This window comes from Bombina bombina, chromosome 4 (genome assembly GCF_027579735.1).
Source record: "Bombina bombina isolate aBomBom1 chromosome 4, aBomBom1.pri, whole genome shotgun sequence".
NCBI classification, from domain to species: Eukaryota; Metazoa; Chordata; class Amphibia; order Anura; family Bombinatoridae; genus Bombina; species Bombina bombina.
This window is the reverse complement of record NC_069502.1, coordinates 1092083703-1092103830: the sequence shown is the minus strand read 5'-3', so window position 1 is coordinate 1092103830 and position 20128 is coordinate 1092083703. Positions and strand designations below refer to the sequence as shown.

General features: G+C 38.3%; 1 protein-coding gene across 1 annotated transcript in view; it reads left to right on the top strand.

The window, feature by feature from the left end:
- The window catches only part of PLEKHH2 (pleckstrin homology, MyTH4 and FERM domain containing H2), a 359537-nt gene that overhangs the window by 197112 nt on the left and 142297 nt on the right, over positions 1 to 20128 (top strand). Inside the window, exons 8-9 of the mRNA XM_053712285.1 lie at positions 974 to 1911; positions 4856 to 4928. Of these exons, the coding sequence (XP_053568260.1) occupies positions 974 to 1911; positions 4856 to 4928 (1011 nt within the window). The remainder of the gene's footprint in view (positions 1 to 973; positions 1912 to 4855; positions 4929 to 20128) is intronic.

Below are 20128 nucleotides of genomic sequence, written 5' to 3'. Positions count from 1 at the left end.
GTTTTTAAGGTTCAGGCCCTAAGTTTCAAACTTTGTATATAGGCAAAGAGATAAAATAAAGAGGCACATGTGTGTAGAGAAATAGATAAGATAAGGATATCTGCTCTTTCTGCAAGTACAGTCCATTTAAATGTGATGAGTTTTTAATAAGCAAAAGCAATTATTTCATAAACAAAAATAAACATAAATGACCTGTTTCTGTTACATTTTATGCTCTGCAGCTGGTATAACAAGTCATTGGAAACACAGTAAGGAGAAAGCAATGTTTGAGTACAGTGTCCCTTTAAAACCTTTGTTTTTGTTCATTTTGTTATACAAACTAACAGGCGATAATGGTTTGCTTCAGGTCTCAAAAACCACTACATTTTGCAGCTGTATTTTGGATTGTGCTTAAAACTTAACTTACTGCTTGTAATATGAGGGAAATCTATTAATAAAACATAGAGCACGATAACGCACCCTGCGTAATCAATTGTGCTGCACTTGTAATCTACCCTAAAATGTTCAATTATACCTAGCAAAAAAACAACAACATTGTAATGTACTCACATTATTTTGCCCTCTCTTTCTGTAATTTACTAAAAAAAATATAGTTTTAAATGTTTTTATTATATATATCTTTTAAAAAGCATCTTTTTTAAGTATCTGTACGCTCATAGCATACTCTGGCAGTGATTGAGAGCCTACCTGTCACACCCACACAAATATAAAACCAGCGTTATTTATTTGATACAGGGTCAACAAGCAAATCTATGTGAAGTTTTAAACCTGTTTTCAGTTTAGAAAATCCCTATTTTTATTAAAAAAAACTGTAACATTTAAAACATGTTTTTCATTGGCATGATATGTACAGTATATTATGTTGAATGCAATTGCCCATTTGAACATATAGAAAATATGATTAAGATCTTTCTTTCATCTAAAGAGTCAAAATCAGATTGAGCCCATATACTTGTTTTCTTGCTCCCAACAGAACTTCACATGAAAGAGAAGATGATTAGCGGCAAGTGGCAGGATTGCTTCACTACGCCGGCCTCCATACTCCAAAATATCAATCTTATGGAAACATCAAGAAAAGGAAGGCTGAACACAGATATCCCCAGCATTACTGTTAGCGAATGGAGCTCAGATGAGGAAGCAAAAAACATTCAAGCCAATACCAGGTGTGTATCTACACTATCAAGTCAAACTTCAGAAGAAGACAACCAAGCCAGTCAAATGGGAAGTGAAATGTATCTCACAGCTTCGGAGGACAGCAACTCTACCTATGAAGATGAAACTTTAGAATTAAGAATCTCTGACCAAATAGGAGCATGTTCCTTAAAGAAACAATTTCCAAAGGTTGCACAAAACATCTATGGTGGCAAAAAATATTTTACATTTTCTAATCAAAGACTAAAACTGGACAATTCTTGTGATTATTCTAGACTTCGGTCCCAAGGACAGACCATCTCATTCTGTACTAATGAAACAAGTTGCAACAGCACAGAGAGAACATCTGTATTTTCATCAAAAAATGTAAATGGTATTCCAACAACTGGAGCACAGTGCACAACCTCAAAAGATCTAGCATCCAACCTACCATCTCCTAAACAACAGATACCCAATATCTTAAACTTAAATACAGCTTTGGCCAAGAAGCACCTAAGTCAACCTCAGATGAGCTCTGATAGAATGTTTGGTAGAAACAGAAATGCTATAAGTATGGTAAAGCCCTATAGACCTCAGGAAACGGACATTGATCTGATTGATGAACAGAGTTTAAGTTATTTGCAGAAAATGGATACTGGATGTGATGAGCGGTTATCTGACATAAGAGACCATCATAATACTGTGGATGAAAAAACTTCCCAAGACAAGGCCACTTGTGGAAAACCTCCCACACCTCCACTTCATCGATTTCCTTCTTGGGTAAATATGTGAAATAATTATAACTGTGGCTGGCAATGACTAGATAGACTTAAAATGTTTCCAACCACTACAAACCACACATATGAATATATATATATATCAGAGTTTTTTTAACACATCTGTAACTCTAACTAATGAGCAGATGTGCTTAAAATTTGTCAGGGTAGTGTAGAGGTTTATAGTACATTTGAATGTTAAAGGAATAGTAATGTTAGCTTTTATGCAATACATGTAAAGTATTGTAGCACCTAAGTGTTATAGCTTTTATAATTTATATAAAAAAAAAAATTATATTTGTTTACCTGTCTGTGCCGGCCACCCTACGTTTATTGCATCTTCTAATCTACAGCAGAGATAGTGGTACAGCCAATAAAATTCTTTACTGTCACCACCCCACTAAGAGTGAATATCCTCTGCTCTGTGTTAAAGGGATATGAAACCCAATTTTTTTCTTTCATGATTTAGATCGAGAATAAGATTTTAAACAACTTTTCAAATGTACTTCTATTATCTATTTAGCTTAACTAAGTAAGCTTTTTGCGCTCATTGGGTTGCACTCGTATTATGAGTTAAAAGTAAACAGTTTTTCGCTTGCACGATAACCCGCCGAGCGCAAAAAGCCGAAATTAGAATAAAACGTGCACGTTCACGTATTCCCCATAGAAGTCATTAGAGAAAAAAAAGTGGAAAAAACACCTAATACCCCACTCTCAAACCCAATCGCATATTCTCATGTGTGCTAACCTGACATGAAAATATGAATAGTTTACATTGCAATGATCTTCACATACAAGAATATGTTCTATCTATTCATAAATAAGTATTTTTACATATGTGTGATGTTTTTTTGGTACAATATATATCTATACCTATATATCTACATGATTATACAGTATATAGATAAATATATATATATACATATATATATATGTGCAGAACATTGGAATGTGACATATTTACAGTAACTACATAGTTAAAACCTTTATTAAAAATGAATATTGCATAAATATGCTTTTACATGTTTTCATCTACTTAACTGCATAGGTCTCCAATGCACGTATATACATATATATTTATGTGTATATATGTGTATTTATGCCTGTAAATACATATATAAATACATAAATACATATTTATACATACACACACACATATATATATATATATAACAACAATTGCGCTCCAGTCGTAATCTGGCCCATAGTCAAATAGAGGGTAAAGCGAAATGTAAACTTTCATTATTCAGACACATCATGCAATCTTAAACAAAATTCCAATTTACTTCTATTATCTAATTTGCTTAGTTCTTATATGCTTTATTAAAGAGTATATACATAGGTAGGCTTAGGAGCAGCGCTAGGTGGGCTTGCTGAATAAGCCTTTTGAGCCAATGACAAGAGGTATATAAGTGTATCCACCAATCAACAACTAACTCCCTGTATTGTGTTGCTGCAACAAAGTTGTTAAAAATGACATGTTCAATCTGAATATATGTAATGTAATTTTGTCTTTACTGTCCCTTTAAACTCTTGCTTTAAAGCTGCTATGCATTGTCACTTCTAAGCAGGATATGACCAGTGAGCCAGCCAGGAGCGGCATATTTATATAGCCACCAGTCACTGACCATGTCCTGGTTCAGTGGCTCACATGGTGAGCAAATATAACTGTGTATTTAAAGGGACATAAACCCCATTTTTTTTCCTTTCATGATTCAGATAGAGCATGTGATTTTAAACAACTTTCCAATTTACTTTTATGTAATTAGTTTTGTTCTTTTGGTATCCTTTGTGGAAAAGGATGTGTTTTCCTTTGTTGAAAAGGATACCTAGGTAGGCTAAGGAACTGCTGATTAGTGGCTGCTCATATATGCCTCATGTTAATGGCACACCCAATGTGTTCAGCTAGCTCCCAGTAGTGCATTGCTGCTTCTTCAACAAAGTATACCAGGAGAATGAAGCAAAATAAGATTTAGAATGTTGTTTAAAATTGCATGCTCTATATGAATCATGAAAGAAAAATGTGTTTCATATCCCTTTAAAGAAACATAATACTCATATGCTAAATCACTTGAAAGCAGCATAACTGTAAAAAGCTGACAAGAGATCTTCAGGTGATACTTTCTAGTCAGCTTTTTACAGCTATGCTACATCACTTTCAAGTGTTTCAATATTTGAGTTATCATGTCCCTTTTAAGTCTTTTGTGAGGGAGTTTATAGTTATTAAAGGGACAGTCTAGGCCAAAATAAACTTTCATGATTCAGATAGAGCATGTAATTTTAAACAATTTTCCAATTTACTTTTATCACCAATTTTGCTTTGTTCTCTTGGTATTCTTAGTTGAAAGATTAACCTAGGAGGTTCATATGCTAATGTCTTAGACCTTGAAGGCCACCTCTTTTCAGAATGCATTTTAACAGTTTTTCACCACTAGAGGGTGTTAGTTCACGTATTTCATATAGATAACACTGTGCTTGTGCACGTGAAGTTATCTGGGAGCAGGCACTGATTGGCTAAACTGCAAGTCTGTCAAAAGAACTGAAATAAAGGGGCAGTTTGCAGAGGCTTAGAGGCAAGATAATCACAGAGGTTAAAAGTATATTATTATAAGTGTGTTGGTTATGCAAAACTGGGAAATGGGTAATAAAGGGATTATCTATCTTTTAAAACAATAAAAATTCTGGTGTAGACTGTCCCTTTAAGTAACATTTGCGTGATAATAAAATCTCCAGTTAATTAGAGCATATTTTATAGGATTAACATGTCCTTTTAAATTCCTAGAGAAAGACATCCACTCTATAGAGCATATTCCCCAAAGTAAGGATAGATCTCTCATAGTATAAGAAAATTACTTCTAAGACTAAATAGTGGTTTTACCAGTTCATATAAAATATAGTGAGTAATAAATAAATACATCTCAATATGTTTGTGTATTTTTTTTATATAGGAGAATCGAATATATTCAATTGCAAAATCAGGTTTGAGAATGTCAGAAGTCATTGTGAATTCAAGTAATGCAGGTAAGTATCATATATAATCAGTATTATCTGTAAGTTTGATTTAATATATTTATACATTATAGTAACATACATTGCATCCCTATTTCCTGATACGGTAGAGTAGCTGAGAATCTAAGGCTGGTGGTGAAATTAGTGCTTTTTTTAATTATTATTATTTTTTTATTTTGAGTGTAATATATTTATTGAATTTTTCAACAAGAAAATAAAAATAACATACACATAAGTCCATATGTGTCATCACACTAGGTTGTTATACAGTAAATCAATGTAATAAATCAGTACATAACTAAAGAAGTAAGAGACAGTACTCATGTCTATAACAGATACATTTAATACATAATGATTCTATACCATCTGTTATAAGCCTTCATATTTAATAGCAATATGTTCAGTGGTAAATTCTACTTCAACCTATTATGAGTTTACGTGATTAATAAATAAAAAAGGGGGAAAAAGGGGGTTAAATAGGTAATCCCCAGTATTCCGGAAATAAACCAGACAAGATCGCTACCATCAATAATCATATTACCTTCAGAGGGTTCTGCTTCAATATAACTACATAAAGGAAGAAATCTAATTTACTCGCTTTAATGTATATGGATTTTCTAAGTAGAGAGGTCTTGTTCTGTCTCCATTCATTAAAAGATGTACACTTTATTTGTTTCCAGTATAGAGGAATTAGACGTTTAGCGCAATTCAGCATCATTTTAAACAAGGAATATTAGTTCTGTTTTACTGATTTCATTCTCTATAGTCCATGAACTAAAATGTCAGTAGCCAATAAGAGCAGGGTTCAATGATGGCTGATGAATATGAGATAAGGACAAACAAACAATAAAGGTTGGAGTTATAATCAGTATAGGTAGAAATAAACGGTATAGTATATTTACAATTGTACTTCAAGTAAATAGAATCTTATGAGTGTAAACCACACACTCTCCAATACATAAATAATTTGTGCTGGCAATGATAAAGGAATGCTACATAATATTATACATCTGCATGTCTGATACACAAATAAGCTTTGTCATATGCATAATGATTTCAAATGATTCTTAAGTACAGTGCTTCACTAGAAGATTACACTAAATAATTAACGGCTAGATTTAGAGCTACCGCTGGTATTTAGAGTCAGTCAGGAAAGGGTCTAACGCTCACTTTCCAGCCGTGACTTTTCCATACCGCAGATCCCCTTACGTCAATTGCGTATCCTATCTTTTCAATGGGATCTTTCTGATGCCGGTATTTAGAGTCTTGGCTGAAGTGAGCGTTAGAAATCTAACGACAAAACTCCAGCCGCAGAGAAAAGCCAGGAGTTAAGAGCTTTCTGGGCTAACGCCGGTTCATAAAGCTCTTAACTACTGTGCTCTAAAGTACACTAACACCCATAAACTACCTATGTACCCCTAAACCGAGGTCCCCCCACATCGCCGCCACTCTATTAAATTTTTTTAACCCCTAATCTGCCGACCGCACACCGCCGCAACCTACATTATCCCTATGTACCCCTAATCTGCTGCCCCTAACACCGCCGACCCCTAAATTATATTTATTAACCCCTAATCTGCCGCCCCCGCTATCGCTGACCCCTGCATATTATTATTATTAACCCCTAATCTGCCGCTCCGTACACCGCCGCAACCTACGTTATCCCTATGTACCCCTAATCTGCTGCCCCTAACACCGCCGACCCCTATATTATATTTATTAACCCCTAATCTGCCCCCCACAACGTCGCCGCCACCTACCTACAATAATTAACCCCTAATCTTCCGACCGGACCTCACCGCTACTATAATAACATAATTTATGCTTACCTGATAAATTCCTTTCTTCTGTAGTGTGATCAGTCCACGGGTCATCATTACTTCTGGGATATTACTCCTCCCCAACAGGAAGTGCAAGAGGATTCACCCAGCAGAGCTGCATATAGCTCCTCCCCTCTACGTCACTCCCAGTCATTCGACCAAGGACCAACGAGAAAGGAAAAGCCAAGGGTGAAGTGGTGACTGGAGTATAAATTAAAAAATATTTACCTGCCTTAAAAACAGGGCGGGCCGTGGACTGATCACACTACAGAAGAAAGGAATTTATCAGGTAAGCATAAATTATGTTTTCTTCTGTTAAGTGTGATCAGTCCACGGGTCATCCTTACTTCTGGGATACCAATACCAAAGCAAAAGTACACGGATGACGGGAGGGATAGGCAGGCTCTTTATACAGAAGGAACCACTGCCTGAAGAACCTTTCTCCCAAAAATAGCCTCCGATGAAGCAAAAGTGTCAAATTTGTAAAATTTGGAAAAAGTATGAAGCGAAGACCAAGTTGCAGCCTTGCAAATCTGTTCAACAGAGGCCTCATTCTTGAAGGCCCAAGTGGAAGCCACAGCTCTAGTAGAATGAGCTGTAATTCTTTCAGGAGGCTGCTGTCCAGCAGTCTCATAAGCTAAACGAATTATGCTACGAAGCCAAAAAGAAAGAGAGGTAGCGGAAGCTTTTTGACCTCTCCTCTGCCCAGAGTAAATGACAAACAGAGAAGACGTTTGTCGAAATTCCTTAGTTGCCTGTAAGTAAAATTTTAGAGCACGGACTACATCCAGGTTGTGCAGTAGACGTTCCTTCTTTGAAGAAGGATTTGGGCATAAAGAAGGAACAACAATCTCTTGATTGATATTCCTGTTAGTAACTACCTTAGGTAAGAACCCAGGTTTAGTACGCAGGACTACCTTATCCGAATGAAAAATCAAATAAGGAGAATCACAATGTAAGGCTGATAATTCAGAGACTCTTCGAGCCGAGGAAATAGCCATTAAAAATAGAACCTTCCAAGATAACAACTTTATATCAATGGAATGAAGGGGTTCAAACGGAACGCCCTGTAAAACATTAAGAACAAGGTTTAAACTCCATGGTGGAGCAACAGTTTTAAACACAGGCTTAATTCTGGCCAAAGCCTGACAAAAAGCCTGGACGTCAGGAACTTCTGACAGATGTTTGTGTAACAGAATGGACAGAGCTGAGATCTGTCCCTTTAATGAACTAGCAGATAAACCCTTTTCTAAACCTTCTTGTAGAAAAGACAATATCCTAGGAATCCTAACCTTACTCCAAGAGTAACCTTTGGATTCACACCAATATAGGTATTTACGCCATATCTTATGGTAAATCTTTCTGGTAACAGGTTTCCTAGCCTGTATTAAGGTATCAATAACTGACTCAGAAAATCCACGTCTTGATAAAATCAAGCGTTCAATTTCCAAGCAGTCAGCTTCAGAGAAGTTAGATTTTGATGTTTGAAGGGACCCTGTATCAGAAGGTCCTGTTTCAGAGGTAGAAACCAAGGTGGACAGGATGACATGTCCACCAGGTCTGCATACCAAGTCCTGCGTGGCCACGCAGGTGCTATTAGAATCACTGATGCTCTCTCTTGTTTGATTCTGGCAATCAATCAAGGAAGCAACGGGAAGGGTGGAAACCCGTAAGCCATCCTGAAGTCCCAAGGTGCTGTCAGAGCATCTATCAGGACTGCTCCTGGATCCCTGGATCTGGACCCGTAACGAGGAAGCTTGGCGTTCTGTCGAGACGCCATGAGATCTATCTCTGGTTTGCCCCAACGTCGAAGTATTTGGGCAAAGACCTCCGGATGAAGTTCCCACTCCCCCGGATGAAAAGTCTGACGACTTAAGAAATCCGCCTCCCAGTTCTCCACTCCCGGGATGTGGATTGCTGACAGGTGGCAAGAGTGAGACTCTGCCCAGCAAATTATCTTTGATACTTCCATCATAGCTAGGGAGCTTCTTGTCCCTCCCTGATGGTTGATGTAAGCTACAGTCGTGATGTTGTCCGACTGAAACCTGATGAACCCCCGAGTTGTCAACTGGGGCCAAGCCAGGAGGGCATTGAGAACTGCTCTCAATTCCAGAATGTTTATTGGCAGGAGACTCTCCTCCTGACTCCATTGTCCCTGAGCCTTCAGAGAATTCCAGACGGCACCCCAACCTAGAAGGCTGGCGTCTGTTGTTACAATTGTCCAGTCTGGTCTGCTGAATGGCATCCCCCTGGACAGATGTGGCCGAGAAAGCCACCATAGAAGAGAATTTCTGGTCTCTTGATCCAGATTCAGAGAAGGGGATAAGTCTGAGTAATCCCCATTCCACTGACTTAGCATGCACAGTTGCAGTGGTCTGAGGTGTAAGCGTGCAAAGGGTACTATGTCCATTGCCGCTACCATTAAGCCGATTACCTCCATGCATTGAGCCACTGACGGGTGTTGAATGGAATGAAGGGTGCGGCAAGCACTTTGAAGTCTTGTTAGCCTGTCCTCTGTCAGGTAAATCTTCATTTCTACAGAATCTATAAGAGTCCCCAGGAAGGGAACTCTTGTGAGTGGAACGAGTGAACTTTTCTTTTCGTTCACCTTCCATCCATGTGACCTTAGAAATGCCAGCACTAACTCTGTATGAGACTTGGCAGTTTGAAAGCTTGAAGCTTGTATCAGAATGTCGTCTAGGTATGGAGCTACCGAGATTCCCCGCGGTCTTAGTACCGCCAGAAGAGCACCCAGAACCTTTGTGAAGATTCTTGGAGCTGTAGCCAATCCGAATGGAAGAGCCACAAACTGGTAATGCCTGTCTAGGAAGGCAAACCTTAGGTACCGATAATGATCTTTGTGAATCGGTATGTGAAGGTAAGCATCTTTTAAATCTACAGTGGTCATGTATTGACCCTCTTGGATCATAGGTAAAATTGTCCGAATAGTCTCCATCTTGAACGATGGAACTCTTAGGAATTTGTTTAGGATCTTTAAGTCCAGGATTGGTCTGAAAGTTCCCTCTTTTTTGGGAACCACAAACAGATTTGAGTAAAACCCCTGTCCCTGTTCCGATCGTGGAACTGGATGGATTACTCCCATTAACAAGAGCTCTTGTACGCAGCGTAGAAACGCCTCTTTCTTTGTCTGGATTGTTGACAATCTTGACAGATGAAATCTCTCTCATGGAGGAGAGTATTTGAAGTCCAGAAGGTATCCCTGAGATATTATCTCTAGCGCCCAGGGATCCTGAACATCTCTTGCCCAAGCCTGGGCGAAGAGAGAAAATCTGCCCCCCACTAGATCCGATCCCGGATCGGGGGCCCTCAATTCATGCTGTTTTAGGGGCAGCAGCAGGTTTCCTAGTCTGCTTGCCCTTGTTCCAGGACTGGTTAGGTTTCCAGCCTTGTCTGTAGCGAGCAACAGCTCCTTCCTGTTTTGGTGCAGAGGAAGTTGATGCTGCTCCTGCTTTGAAATTACGAAAGGAACGAAAATTAGACTGTCTAGTCTTGGCTTTGGCTTTGTCCTGAGGCAGGGCATGGCCTTTACCTCCTGTAATGTCAGCGATAATCTCTTTCAACCCGGGCCCGAATAAGGTCTGCCCTTTGAAAGGTATATTAAGCAATTTAGACTTAGAAGTAACATCAGCTGACCAGGATTTTAGCCACAGCGCCCTGCGTGCCTGAATGGCGAATCCTGAATTCTTCGCCGTAAGTTTAGTAAGATGTACTACGGCCTCCGAAATGAATGAATTAGCTAGTTTAAGGACTCTAAGCCTGTCCGTAATGTCGTCCAGAGTAGCTGAACCAATGTTATCTTCCAGAGACTCAATCCAGAATGCCGCTGCAGCCGTGATCGGCGCAATGCATGCAAGGGGTTGCAATATAAAACCTTGTTGAACAAACATTTTCTTAAGGTAACCCTCTAACTTTTTATCCATTGGATCTGAAAAAGCACAGCTATCCTCCACCGGGATAGTGGTACGCTTAGCTAAGGTAGAAACTGCTCCCTCCACCTTAGGGACCGTTTGCCATAAGTCCCTTGTGGTGGCGTCTATTGGAAACATTTTTCTAAATATCGGAGGGGGTGAGAACGGCACACCGGGTCTATCCCACTCCTTAGTAACAATTTCAGTAAGTCTCTTAGGTATAGGAAAAACCTCAGTACTCGTCGGTACCGCAAAATATTTATCCAACCTACACATTTTCTCTGGTATTGCAACTGTGTTACAATCATTCAGAGCCGCTAACACCTCCCCTAGTAATACACGGAGGTTTTCCAGTTTAAATTTAAAATTTGAAATATCTGAATCCAGTCTGTTTGGATCAGAACCGTCACCCACAGAATGAAGTTCTCCGTCCTCATGTTCTGCCACCTGTGACGCAGTGTCTGACATGGCCCTAATATTATCAGCGCACTCTGTTCTCACCCCAGAGTGATCACGCTTACCTCTTAGTTCTGGTAATTTAGCCAAAACCTCAGTCATAACAGTAGCCATATCCTGTAATGTGATTTGTAATGGCCGCCAAGATGTACTCGGCGCTACAATATCACGCACCTCCCTCTGAGCGGGAGATGTAGGTACTGACACGTGAGGCGAGTTAGTCGGCATAACTCTCCCCTCGTTGTTTGGTGAAATTTGTTCAATTTGTACAGATTGACTTTTATTTAAAGTAGCATCAATACAGTTAGTACATAAATTTCTATTGGGCTCCACTTTGGCATTGCAACAAATGACACAGGTATCATCCTCTGAATCAGACATGTTTAACACACTAGCAAATAAACTTGCAACTTGGAAATACAATTCAATTAGAATAATATTAAAATGTACTGTGCCTTTAAGAAGCACAGAAGATCTATGACAGTTGAAAATTAATAAATTGAAACAGTTATAGCCTCAATCCTTGTAAACAACACAACTTTAGCAAAGGTTTAATCCCATTAGCAAAGATAACAAATTCTGAAAGCAGGAAACAAATTACAGAATAAACGTTTTTTATCTCAGTCAAACTATAATTCTCACAGCTCTGCTGAGAGAAATTACCTCCCTCAAAATAAGTTTTGAAGACCCCTGAGCTCTGTAGAGATGAATCGGATCATGCAGGGAATACAATGAGTTGCTGACTGAAATATTTGATGCATAGTAAAAGCGCCAAAAAACGGCCCCTCCCCCTCACACACAGCAGTGAGGGAGAACAGAAACTGTCAGAAAAACAGATTAAGCAACTGCCAAGTGGAAAAATAGTGCCCAAACATTTATTCACACAGTACCTCAGCAAATGAAAACGATTTTACATTCCAGCAAAAATGTTAAACATAATCTCTAGTTATTAAACAGCTTTATGTATTTCTTACAGTGTAATTCTAGTGAAGTACCATTCCCCAGAATACTGAAGTGTAAAGTATACATACATGACATTATATCGGTATGGCAGGATTTTCTCATCAATTCCATTGTCAGAAAATAAAAACTGCTACATACCTCTATGCAGATTCATCTGCCCGCTGTCCCCTGATCTGAAGTTTACCTCACTCCTCAGATGGCCGAGAACAGCAATATGATCTTAACTACTCCGGCTAAAATCATAGCAAAACTCTGGTAGATTCTTCTTCAAACTCTGCCAGAGAGGTAATAACACACTCCGGTGCTATTTTAAAATAACAAACTTTTGATTGAAGATATAAAACTAAGTATAATCACCATAGTCCTCTCACACATCCTATCTAGTCGTTGGGTGCAAGAGAATGACTGGGAGTGACGTAGAGGGGAGGAGCTATATGCAGCTCTGCTGGGTGAATCCTCTTGCACTTCCTGTTGGGGAGGAGTAATATCCCAGAAGTAATGATGACCCGTGGACTGATCACACTTAACAGAAGAAAAAGTTATTAACCCCTAATCCGCCTCACTCCCGCCTCAATAACCCTATAATAAATAGTATTAACCCCTAATCTGCCCTCCCTAACATCACCAACACCTAACTTCAAGTATTAACCCCTAATCTGCCGACTGGACCTCGCCTCTATTCTAATAAATGGATTAACCCCTAAAGCTAAATCTAACCCTAACACTAACACCCCCCTAAGTTAAATATAATTTTTATCTAACAAAATAAATTAACTCTTATTAAATTAATTAATCCTATTTAAAGCTAAATACTTACCTGTGAAATAAACCCTAATACAGCTACAATATAGCGAATAATTATATTGTAGCTATTTTAGGATTAATATTTATTTTACAGGCAACTTTGTAATTATTTTAACCAGGTACAATAGCTATTAAATAGTTAATAACTATTTAATAGCTACCTAGTTAAAATAATTACAAAATTACCTGTAAAATAAATCCTAACCTAAGTTACAATTAAACCTAACACTACACTATCAATAAATTAATTACATAAAATACCTACAAATAAATACAATTAAATAAACTAACTAAAGTACAAAAAATAAAAAAAGAACTAAGTTACAAAAAATAAAAAAATAATTTACAAACATTAGAAAAATATTACAACAATTTTAAGCTAATTACACCTACTCTAAGCCCCCTAATAAAATAACAAAGCCCCCCAAAATAAAAAAATGCCCTACCCTATTCTAAAATTAAAATAGAAAAGCTCTTTTACCTTACCAGCCCTTAAAAGGGCCTTATGCGGGGCATGCCCCAAAGAAAACAGCTTTTTTTTCCTGTAAAAAAAAACATACAATACCCCCCCCCCAACATTACAACCCACCACCCACATACCCCTAATCTAACCCAAACCCCCCTTTTGAAGACGTCCATCATCAGGCTGAAGTCTTGATCCAAGCGGCGCCTGAAGAGGTCCATCATCGGGCAGAAGTCTTCATCCTTTGCGGGCAGAAGAGGAGATCCGGACCGGTAGACATCTTCATCCAAGCGGCATCTTCTATCTTCTTCCATCCGACGACGAGCGGCTCCATCTTCAAAAACCTCCGGCGCGGATCCATCCTCTTCTTCCAACGTCCTAACACAGAATGAAGGTTCCTTTAAGGGACGTCATCCAAGATGGCGTCCCTCGAATTCCGATTGGCTGATAGGATTCTATCAGCCAATCGGAATTAAGGTAGGAAAATTCTGATTGGCTGATGAAATCAGCCAATCAGATTCAAGTTCAATCCGATTGGCTGATCCAATCAGCCAATCAGATTGAGCTCACATTCTATTGGCTGTTCCGATCAGCCAATAGAATGCGAGCTCAATCTGATGGGCTGATTGGATCAGCCAATCGGATTGAACTTGAATCTGATTGGCTGATTTCATCAGCCAATCAGAATTTTCCTACCTTAATTCCGATTGGCTGATAGAATCCTATCAGCCAATCGGAATTCAAAGGACGCCATCTTGGATGACGTCCCTTAAAGGAACCTTCATTCTGTGTTAGGACATCGGAAGAAGAGGATGGATACGCGCCGGAGGTCTTGAAGATGGAGCCGCTCGTCGTCGGATGGAAGAAGATAGAAGATGCCGCTTGGATGAAGATGTCTACCGGTCCGGATCTCCTCTTCTGCCCGCATAGGATGAAGACTTCTGCCCGATGATGGACCTCTTCAGCCGCCGCTTGGATCAAGACTTCAGCCCGATGATGGACGTCTTCAGCCCCCGCTTGGGCTTGGATGAAGACTTCGGAGCCTGGACTGATCGGTGATACCCGGCGTGGTGAAGATAAGTTCGGATGATCTTCAGGGGCTTAGTGTTAGGTTTATTTAAGGGGGGTTTGGGTTAGATTAGGGGTATGTGGGTGGTGGGTTGTAATGTTGGGGGGGGGTATTGTATGTTTTTTTTACAGGTAAAAGAGCTGTTTTCTTTGGGGCATGCCCCGCAAAAGGCCCTTTTAAGGGCTGGTAAGGTAAAAGAGCTTTTCTATTTTAATTTCAGAATAGGGTAGGGCATTTTTTTATTTTGGTGGGCTTTGTTATTTTATTAAAGGGCTTAGAGTAGGTGTAATCAGCTTAAAATTGTTGTAATATTTTTCTAATGTTTGTAAATAATTTTTTTATTTTTTTGTAACTTAGTTCTTTTTTTATTTTTTGTACTTTAGTTAGTTTATTTAATTGTATTTATTTGTAGGTATTTTATGTAATTAATTTATTGATAGTGTAGTGTTAGGTTTAATTGTAACTTATGTTAGGATTTATTTTACAGGTAATTTTGTAATTATTTTAACTAGGTAGCTATTAAATAGTTATTAACTATTTAATAGCTATTGTACCTGGTTAAAATAATTACAAAGTTGCCTGTAAAATAAATATTAATCCTAAAATAGCTACAATGTAATTATAATTTATATTGTAGCTATATTAGGGTTTATTTTACAGGTAAGTATTTAGCTTTAAATAGGATTAATTAATTTAATAAGAGTTAATTTATTTTGTTAGATAAAAATTATATTTAACTTAGGGGGGTGTTAGTGTTAGACTTAGCTTTAGGGCTTAATAAATTTAATAGAGTAGCGGCGAGGTCCGGTCGGCAGATTAGGGGTTAATACTTGAAGTTAGGTGTTGGTGATGTTAGGGAGGGCAGATTAGGGGTTAATACTATTTATTATAGGGTTATTGAGGCGGGAGTGAGGCGGATTAGGGGTTAATAACTTTATTATAGTAGCGGTGAGGTCCGGTCGGAAGATTAGGGGTTAATTATTGTAGGTAGCTGGCGGCGACGTTGTGGGGGGCAGATTAGGGGTTAATAAATATAATATAGGGGTCGGCGGTGTTAGGGGCAGCAGATTAGGGGTACATAGGGATAACGTAGGTTGCGGCGGTGTACGGAGCGGCAGATTAGGGGTTAAAAAAAATATGCAGGGGTCAGCGATAGCGGGGGCGGCAGATTAGGGGTTAATAATAATATGCAGGGGTCAGCGATAGCGGGGGCGGCAGATTAGGGGTTAATAATAATATGCAGGGGTCAGCGATAGCGGGGGCGGCAGATTAGGGGTTAATAAGTGTAAAATTAGGGGTGTTTAGACTCGGGGTTCATGTTAGGGTGTTAGGTGCAGACTTAGGAAGTGTTTCCCCATAGGAAACAATGGGGCTGCGTTAGGAGCTGAACGCTGCTTTTTTGCAGGTGTTAGGTTTTTTTTCAGCTCAAACTGCCCCATTGTTTCCTATGGGAGAATCGTGCACGAGCACGTTTTTGAAGCTGGCCGTGTCCGTAAGCACCGCTGGTATTGAGAGTTGCAGTGGCGGTAAATGCTCTACGCTCCCTTTTTGGAGCCTAACGCAGCCTTTCTGTGAACTCTAAATACCAGCGGTATTTAAAAGGTGCGGGGGGAAAAAAGCCAGCGTTAGCTACACGGGTCGTTACCGACAAAACTCTAAATCTAGCCGAAAGTTTTTTATTCAGGCTCTTTTATTATTTTAAGCATTCTGTTTAATATAATATCAAAGCAATGTAGTGTAGTTACAAGGAAATTAAACTTTTTAACATCATAATAGTGATTAATTAGAATATAATAATAAAAAATATATTTGTGTTAATTTTGTCTGGAAAAATTCCACCTAACTCCATCATAATAAACCCTAAACTACATGGACCCTAGAGCATTATATTTCTTAAATGTCACAAGCCCCCTCTGAAAAAAACTAACTATTACTAACCACTTAAGTTAAGCTGCCAAAGACCCAATTGCAAAAAAACCTGGCTGTGTTAAACTCTCCTAACCACTATTAAACCCCACACAGGAATACCACCTACTTAAAATGATCCCTAACCTAAGACATCTTGACCTTGAACCCCTCTTGACCTTAAACCCCTGACCTTGAACCCACCTAGCCTAAACAGACCAGTATTGAAAGATATTAAAATTACTCCTAACCTAAGATCTTCACACTGCGGAGCCCCGTGCACAACATCAACCTAAGCCCAGTCCTAACTTAATTCTTTCCTATAACATAACAACACAAGTATACCCTGTGTGGTAGAATTGGCAACTCACTGGTGTGATAATCCCAAATTTCACACTCAAATTATATACACTAAAAAACCAAAGGTGTGAGTGCGCTCAGGGGCTCTACCAATAAATAACTAGAAATGGTGTCCTAATGTGGAATGGTCTGCTATAAACTTTTACTATTAGCAAATATATACCAATATTTTCTTTCAACAAATTTATTACACATCTAATAAAATATAAGTAAAATCGTAATATGCATACAGTTCATAGGTTAAGTAATAAGATACATACAGTTCATAGGTAAGATAAGGTGCACCTTTTAAAATATATATAAAAAGCTTTCAATTAATAGAAAAGGTACAGGAAAAATGGTAAAGTACAAGTACAAGACAATATTTTCTGTTAATAGTAGGTAAATGGAGATGCTGCTACGGTTTAATATGTTAACAATGTCCAAGGGATGTTTGTAATCTGCATTACTGTTCCTTAGGTGTGAGTATTCTACACCACTGTTCCTTTGATGCAAATAGTACAGTTTGGTTTTACTTGTAAGTATTTTCTTTAAGAATTAAGTCACTTAAGATAGTACAAGTGATGGCGTCTGGGTGTGTGGAAGGTGGTTTCACTGGAGCCGTTATAGTTTTAAAGCCAGAGGGGTTTAGTACTCACCAGAATCCGAAAGCGTGTATCACTCTGACCGCTTTCTCCGACCTGCTCTCCTGCAGCGTGCAGTTGGCGTTCAGGCAGCCGTTGGTGGTCTTCTGACGTGATTTCGTCACGTATCACGTGTCTGCCCGAATAGCCAATCAAGCGGTCGGATTACCGGTGTACTTTTCGAACCCACTCTGTTCTACGGTTTTTGATGTAGGTGAACTTTTCAGTGTCGAATAAACACCTCGTTGTTTAGTCTCTTTGTCTCTTTCCTTTTTAGCCTTCACACTGATATCCAAAACGGGTGTTTAGGCTGGGTAAACTGTTACCATATATTTCACTGGGTAAAAGGTTCAAAGTGGTTCCTTCACAATCTGTCCATGAAGAGCTGGCCAGCTACACAGGACTGCTTCACATCAACGCGTTTCAGCTGGAGGCTTTTTTCAAGATGAGCCTGTATACTTCCTCTTTGCCTTTTTATACCCAATAATTTAAAGTCACAGTAGTTGTGTCTTGACTTGCTTTTAGTGTTTTCCATAGTTTCACATGGTTGTATCTATTAGCCGCAAACTCCATTATAATAGTGTAATCATCTTTTCACCAATTTGTATATTAAATATATATACTTAATTAAGATTGTTAGAAAAAAGCTCTAATATAAAAAAATTTTTAAAAAGTAAAACCAAAGATGGGGAAGGAAGAAGACAATATAAAAATTAATATAAAAATTAATAATAAATTTATAATAAATTTCTGTAAATATTGAAACGAATATCTAAAGTTAGATCTCTAAATTGCTTCATCGAACAACTCTTAAGTGCAATAAATATACTAATAAGATATAGTAGCTAAAGTGCTAAAATTTCCCTATACTTATAATATTAAAAGTCTCTTATCAAACCTAACTACAAATTGGGAGTTAAAGCGAACACTTAGTCTTCCATTAGAACTTAGGTTTTTTAAGGATATCTGAATTTTAACACTGTTACTAATGTACTTAACTAATTAAAAACATTTCTGAAAATATATATATTATAATGCAGATCTTTTTGCTGATTTTTAAGAGTTCAATTATTGTAACAAGCTATTATAACCACTGGTAGAATTATATAAACTATATAAACTAAATAAACTAAAATCACAGAGTATCTTGAATATTATGTTGTGGCATTATAAAAAGGGGTTTAAATCCAACTCTGCATTAAGTCCTAGTGGATCTAAAGTTTTAAAAGAAAAAATTAATTCAGCTTCAACTTTCAACCGTTTTTTATTTAAATCTCCACCTCTCCAATCACGTTTGATTTTCCTAATCCCCCAGTATTTCAAACCTTTAGGGTTTTGATCATGCATCTCTTTGAAATGTTTTGACAGTAAATGTCCTTCGAACCCATGTTCTATATTTAAAAGATGTTCCCTGATGCGGTCTCTCAACATACGTGAGGTCTCGCCTAAGTACTGTTTCTTACACTGGCATTCTATGAGATACACTACATTTCGATCTGAACATTTTATAAGGTCCCTTATTTTATATTCCTTATTAGTTACTGTTGATTTCACATTTTTTGTTTTACAACTATATTTACATGCTTTGCAGTGTATGCATGGGAAATAGCCCTCTAGTTTGTTCCCCCCTAGGTCTGTATCTATAGTTATACTTCTTTTAGGATTAAAAGTACTGGGTGCAAGTATATTTTTTAGATTTCTTGTTTTTTTAAAAACCATTAGGGGTTAATAATAATATGCAGGGGTCAGCGATAGCGGGGGGCGGCAGATTAGGGGTTAATAATAATATGCAGGGGTCAGTGATAGCGGGGGCGGCAGATTAGGGGTTAATAAGTGTAAAATTAGGGGTGTTTAGACTCGGGGTTCATGTTAGGGTGTTAGGTGCAGACTTAGGAAGTGTTTCCCCATAGGAAACAATGGGGCTGCGTTAGGAGCTGAACGCTGCTTTTTTGCAGGTGTTAGGTTTTTTTTCAGCTCAAACTGCCCCATTGTTTCCTATGGGAGAATCGTGCACGAGCACGTTTTTGAAGCTGGCCGTGTCCGTAAGCACCGCTGGTATTGAGAGTTGCAGTGGCGGTAAATGCTCTACGCTCCCTTTTTGGAGCCTAACGCAGCCTTTCTGTGAACTCTAAATACCAGCGGTATTTAAAAGGTGCGGGGGGAAAAAAGCCAGCGTTAGCTACACGGGTCGTTACCGACAAAACTCTAAATCTAGCCGAAAGTTTTTTATTCAGGCTCTTTTATTATTTTAAGCATTCTGTTTAATATAATATCAAAGCAATGTAGTGTAGTTACAAGGAAATTAAACTTTTTAACATCATAATAGTGATTAATTAGAATATAATAATAAAAAATATATTTGTGTTAATTTTGTCTGGAAAAATTCCACCTAACTCCATCATAATAAACCCTAAACTACATGGACCCTAGAGCATTATATTTATTAAATGTCACAAGCCCCCTCTGAAAAAAACTAACTATTACTAACCACTTAAGTTAAGCTGCCAAAGACCCAATTGCAAAAAACCTGGCTGTGTTAAACTCTCCTAACCACTATTAAACCCCACACAGGAATACCACCTACTTAAAATGATCCCTAACCTAAGACATCTTGACCTTGAACCCCTCTTGACCTTAAACCCCTGACCTTGAACCCACCTAGCCTAAACAGACCAGTATTGAAAGATATTAAAATTACTCCTAACCTAAGATCTTCACACTGCGGAGCCCCGTGCACAACATCAACCTAAGCCCAGTCCTAACTTAATTCTTTCCTAAACTGACTCTTCTCCTAAGACACCTGACACCTACTAAGTTAGC